The sequence below is a fragment of the Salmo trutta genome, chromosome 4 (assembly GCF_901001165.1).
Source record: "Salmo trutta chromosome 4, fSalTru1.1, whole genome shotgun sequence".
Lineage (NCBI taxonomy): Eukaryota > Metazoa > Chordata > Actinopteri > Salmoniformes > Salmonidae > Salmo > Salmo trutta.
In genome coordinates, this window is record NC_042960.1 from 36288199 (window position 1) to 36294587 (window position 6389).

Below are 6389 nucleotides of genomic sequence, written 5' to 3' on the forward strand. Positions count from 1 at the left end.
AGTCACGGGTACGTCCTGTTGGAGTTTCTGCCTATAGGACGGCAGGAGCAAAATGGGGTCGTGGTTGGATTTGCCGAAGGGAGGGCGGGGGAGGGCCTTGTATGCGTTGCGTAAGTTAGAGTAGCAGTGGTCCAGTGTACTGCCCACACGAGTGCTGCACTCATTATCTTGATAGAATTTAGGTAGCTTTGTTCTCAAATTTGCTTTGTTAAAATCCCAAGCTACAATAAATGCAGCCTCAGGATACATGTTTTCCAGTTTACATAAAGTCCAGTGAAGTTCCTTGAGGGCCGTCGTGGTATCTACTTGAGTGGGGGATATGCACATCTGGGATTATAACTGACGACAATTCTCTTTAGAGATAATATGGTCGGCATTTGATTGTAAGGAATTCTAGGTCAGGTGAACAGAAATACTTGAGTTCCTGTATGTTATTTGTATGTATTATGGATCCCCATTTAACTTCTGCCAAAGCAGCAGCTACTCTTCCTGGGGTCCAGCAAAACTAAGGCAGTTTATGATTACACCATGAGTCGTTAATCATGAAGCATACACCCCCGCCCTTCTTACCAGAGAGATGTTTATTTCTGTTGGTGTGACGCATGAAGAAACCCGGTGGCTGTACCGACTCCAACAACATATTGAAAGAGAGACATGTTTCCGTTTAACAGAGAATGCTACAATCTCTGTCTCTCTGGAAGGCAACCCTTGCCCTAATTTCGTCCAACTTGTTGCCTGGAGACTGGACATTGGCAAGTAATATACTCGGAAGCGGTGGGTGGTGTGCACGCCTTCGAAGTCTGACCAGGAGGCCGCTCCGTCTACTTTGTTTTGGGTCGCCCTCTGGGATTAGATCCAATGTCCAGGGTGGAGGTCCGAACAAAGGATCTGCTTCGGGAAAGTTGTATTCCTGGGCATAATGTTGGTAAGTTGACGTCGCTCTTATATCCAATAATTCTTCCTGGCAGTATGTAAAAACACTTAAGATTTTCTGGGCTAACAATGTAAGAAATAATACATAAAACACTACTGCATAGTTTCCTAAGGACTCGAAGCGAGGTGACCATCTCTGTCGGCTCCGTCTTGCCAAATACTAAAGGGACTGCAGTTGCTACTATTTTCCTTCTGAGGTTCTTGTGATTTTTGGCTGCACTTTGTCACGTTGGTCTAACTGCTGTCTACTCTCCTCCCCTCCACCTCCTATCTTAACCAGCATTCCTCTCTTACCAAAAAAAGGAAAGTCAATGTCCATTAAATACCCTACTAATTTATTCACACAGTGAAGCTAAAATATTTAATTTGGCTCTAATCACCAGCATTTTGGATTTGAGATCAAATGTTTCATTTGAGGCAACAGTACAGAATTTCACCTTTTATTTGAGGGTATTTTCATATCTGTTTTACCGTTTTAGAAATGAAAGAACTATATCTAATCCCCCCCATTTCAAGGTGTCATAAGTATACTGAACAAAAATTATAAACGCAACAATTTCAAAGAATTTACTGAGTTACAGTTCATATAAGGAAATCAGTCAATTGAAATAAATTAATTCAGCCCTGATCTATGGATTTCACATGACTGGGTAAGGGTGCAGCCACAAAAGGGCTTTATTACAGAAAAATACTCCTCTGTAGCCTCTGCTGTCACCAAACAACAAATGTAAGTGCCTGGAGTTTGCTAAATGGCATTGGAACTTTGATTGGAACCAGGTTCTATTGTCTGATGAGACTAAAATAGAGCTTTTTGGCAACAAACACCTGAGGTGTGTTTGGTGTAAAAAGAGCCATGGTCATGCAGAAAATAACATAATCCCCCACTGTGAATTATGGTGGTGGATCTGTGATGTTGTGGGGCTGTTTTACTTCCAAAGGCCCTGGGAACCTTGTTAGGATGCATAGGATCATGGACTCCATCAAATGCCAGGAGATTTTAGGCCAAAACCTATCAGCCTCTGCCAGAAGGCTAAAACTGGGTCATTGTTGGATCTTCTAGCAGGATAACGATCCAAAGCATACCTCCAAATCCACACACAAATGGTTCACTGACCATAGAATCAAGCTTTTGCAATGGCCGGTGAGTTGAAGAGGAGAGTCTACAAGTGAGGACCAATGACTCTGATGGACCTGGAGAGTTTCTGTATGGAGGAATGGTCTCAAATATCTTCCTATGTGTTCTCCCACCTCATCAAACATTATAGGAGACGACTCAGAGCTGTTATCTTGGCAAAGGGAGGGTGCACAAAGTAGTAAATGCTGGGGTACCAATAATTGTGTTATTTACATTTTTTAAAATTGTTGTCATTTATCTGATGCTCTTATCTAGAGCGATTTACAGTAGTGAGTGCATACATGTTCATATTTGTTTTCTTTTCATACTGGTCCCCCGTGGGAATCGAACCCACAAACTTGGTGTTGCAAGCACCATGCTCTACCAACTGAGCCACACGGACAATGCATGTTTTTACATAAAATATTTTTTTCCTAATGACTATTTTTGAACAGTTTTAAATCAAAGGTAAGATTCATATATTTTTTCATACTCTTTTGTTCATATTTACCTAGGGTGCAAAAATTCTGTAGGTCACTGTTTGACGAGGGGGCTAGATGCGTAAATCGCTTTCATTTCTGAGCTTTAAAACATATCTATGAAAATGTTGCATGATGTACTGTCGCCTTATGAAACATTTTGTATAGCCAAATTAAAAGTTGTAGCTTCACTGTCCAAATATTTATGTAGGGGAGTGTATAAATGACATCTCAATCATCTCCGTTTTAGGTAGTTAAGTGAGAGGGGGATCTTGCTGATTTAATAGGTAGTGGAGGGGAGTAGGCAGGGCTTCAACCAATATGAGATGAGGGGCAGCCAAAAATCCCCAAAATGACCCTCACTCTAGCTGCAAGAGAGCTAGAGTCGGTCAGGCTTAGGCCTATTTTCCTTCCAATATGTTTTTGGCTTTACTTCGTCTCATGTTGGTTGAGACACCGTCTACTCCCCTCCACTACCTATTAATCAGCATGATCCAGCTCTAAGCTACCTACAAGGGGAATATAGAAAAGTAATTTATACAATCTATCAACAAATAAATGTCTTGTGTGTTCCTGTAGATTACCCAGATGGCAGTAACTCCAGTGAATACATGTCCCAGCCAACCGCATACCTCCCTGAGAACTTCACATACGCCCAGAACCTTCCCTGCCCAGAACGCTTACCTTCTATGAGTAAGTAACCAGAAAGCTTGTCTTTAAACCATCAGTTTGCCTACTGAGGGGATTTTTCCGTAAAACAAACGCATGATACTTACGGGAATGCATTGCGAAGCAGACTCGACAGACCAGACTGTGGTTTGGCAAGTCGCTGGGAGAAGTGAAAAATGTGTCCTTGGTAGTATTTTTCTCCAAAACTAAAGACAACAGATTCGAGCCAATGTCTTAAGTTGCTGAAACTGTCATTACTACAACCTTTTGAAAGTGACAAAATGGACATGTTAAAATTGTCAAAAACAACTTTATATCGAGTGGGTGCCTTTTTTTGATTTGACAGGCCTGCACATGCTCAGTTCTGCTCGACACGACCATTAGACCCGATGACGTGTTTCTGCGCATGAGCTGTGCTAGCTAACATCGTGAGAAGCAGTTTCTGCCTATCTTGAATTTTACTATGATCAGGTCATGTTATTATGTAACTCTCATGAGATAAGCTCCTCTTGGCTGTCTCTGTGCATCCTCTTTCTCTTACTTTTCTCAATCTCTCACTCCTCATTCTGTCACACTGTCTCTCCCTGTAGGATGTGTTTGGCTTATCATGCCGGTTATATCTACATAGGCACTTTAGCTACAGTTAAACGTATTGCATTACCCATTGTCCCCTCTGCTATCAATGACATCTGAAGATAAATGGTAGGAGAGTTCCATGACACATACAGTGCATTTGGAAAGTATTCAGATTCCCACATTTTGTAATGTTACAGCCTTATTCTAAAAATTATTAAATAGTTTTTTTCCCTCATCAATCTACACACAATACCCCATAATGACAAAGCAAAAACAGGTTTTTAGGAATATTTGCAAATGTATGAAAAACAAAACTGATATGACATTTACATAAAAGTATTCAGACCCTTTACTCAGTACTTTGTTGACGCACCTTTGGCAGTGATTACAGCCTTGAGTCTTCTTGCGTATGATGCTACAAGCTTGGCACACCTATATTTGGGGAGTTTCACCTATTCTTCTTTGCAGATCCTCTCAAGCTCTGTCAGGTTGGATGGGGATCGTTGCTAAACAGCTATTTTCAGATCTCTCCAGAGATGTTTGATCGGGTTCACGTCCGGACTCGGACATTGCGACTTGTCCCGAAGCCAATTCTGCTTTATCTTGGCTGTGTGCTTAGGGTCATTGACCTAATGGAAGGTGAACCTTCGCCCCAGTCTGAGGACCTGAGCGCTCTGGAGCAGGTTTTCCTCAAGGATCTCTCTGTACTTTGCTCCGTTCATATTTTCCTCGATCCTGATCCTCGATCTTGCTGAAAAACATCCCCACAGCATGATGCTGCCACCACCATGCTTCACCGTAGGGATGGTGCCAGGTTTCCTCCAGACGTGACGCTTGGCATTCAGGCAAAAGACTTCAATCTTGGTTTCATCAGACCAGAGAATCTTGTGGCTCATGGTCTGAGAGTCCTTTATGTGCCTTTTGGCAAATTCCGAGCGGGCTGTCATGTACCTTTTTACTGAGGAGTGGCTTTCATCTGGCCACTCTACCATAAAGGCTTGATAGCTGTCCTTTTGGAACATTCTCCCATCTCCACAGACCTAGGCCCTTCTCCCCTGATTGTTCAGTTTGGCTGGCCGGCCAGCTCTAGGAAGAGTCTTGGTGGTTCCAAACTTCTTCCATTTAAGAATGATGGAAGCCACTGTTCTTGGGGATGTCGGGGTAGATTCCTTGTCAATCATTGGCTTATTGGTGAAATCAGCACTCAGACAATATCTTCTTTAAGTAAATCAATCTAACCTTTATTAATGCAATTGCAGACAGAAGTTGACAATGGAAACACAGCACGTATGTTTCAGAGTAAGTTCTGCAAAATAAAACCGGTAAAAGTTGCTTTATCCTTTCTGGCGAAGGCGTTCCTCTAGCGACCCACCTCAACAACATCCGGTGAAATTGCGGAGCGCGAAATTCAAATTATAGAAATATTTAACATTCATGAAAATACAAGTGTCATACATCAAAATAAAACGTAACTTCTTGTTAATCCAGCCGCTGTGTCAGTTTTCAAAAAGGCTTTACGGCGAAAGCACACCATGCGATTATCTGAGGACAGCGCCCCGCATACAAAAGCATGAAAAACATTTTTCAACCAGGCAGGTGCGCCACGAAAGTCAGAAATAGCGATATAATAAAAGCCTTACCTTTTGAAGATCTTCTTCTGTTGGCACTCCAAAAGGTCCCAGCTACATCACAAATTGTCCTTTTGTTCGATAAAGTCCTTCTTTATAACCCCAAAAACTCAGTTTAGCTGGTGCGCTATATTCAATAATCCACCAGTTTCCCTCCTTCAAAATGCATACAAAATGAATCCCAAACGTTACCAATAAACTTCTCCAAACAAGTCAAACAACGTTTATAATCAAACCTCAGCTACCCTAATACGTAAATAAACGGTAAAATTTAAGATGGAGAATCGTTATTGTTTTTCCTGGAGATAAACAACAAAGAACGCGCTCTCATCCATGCGCGTGAAAACACTACAGCCAAAATGGGAGCCACTTAGAAAAACTACAAATTCTAGCTAATTTTTCCAAAAACAAGCCTGAAACTCTTTCTAAAGACTGTTGACATCTAGTGGAAGCCCTAGGAACTGCAATCTTGGAGGATTTCGCCTCATAATAAACATGACAGCCATTGAAAACAGTGGTAGGCTGAATTATTACTATTTTTAGATGCTTTGTCCTCGGGGTTTTGCCTGCCATATCAGTTCTGTTATACTCACAAACATAATTGTAACGGTTCTAGAAACTTCAGAGTGTTTTCTATCCAAATCCACCAATTATATGCATATCCTAGCTTCTGGGCCTGAGTAACAGGCCGTTTACTTTGGGCATGCTTTTCATCCAGACGTCAAAATACTGCCCCCTAGCCCAAAGAGGTTAATATACTTGCAGTCAACCCCTAGTGGTGTAACTGCCTACACCAACACCTTGTACTCATGAGACCAAGCCCATGCATATACACTTAGAAAACACTGGACTATTGTATAAGGGCTCAGCAGTAATTTTCCATTCACGTGTCTGACTTGTCTCTTATCTATTTACTCCCCTGCAGGTGTCTGTGTCTCTTTTAGCCTTGACGCGCTTTCTCACACACACCCTGTTTTGACCGCAATTGCT

General features: G+C 41.9%; 1 protein-coding gene across 3 annotated transcripts in view; it reads left to right on the top strand.

Moving 5' to 3' along the window:
- The window catches only part of LOC115192303 (beta-1,4-galactosyltransferase 6), a 40092-nt gene that overhangs the window by 22854 nt on the left and 10849 nt on the right, over window positions 1-6389 (top strand). For all 3 annotated transcript variants that reach the window (XM_029750638.1, XM_029750639.1, XM_029750640.1), the window contains exon 3: window positions 3106-3219. In XM_029750638.1, coding sequence (XP_029606498.1) covers window positions 3106-3219 — 114 coding nt within the window. The remainder of the gene's footprint in view (window positions 1-3105; window positions 3220-6389) is intronic.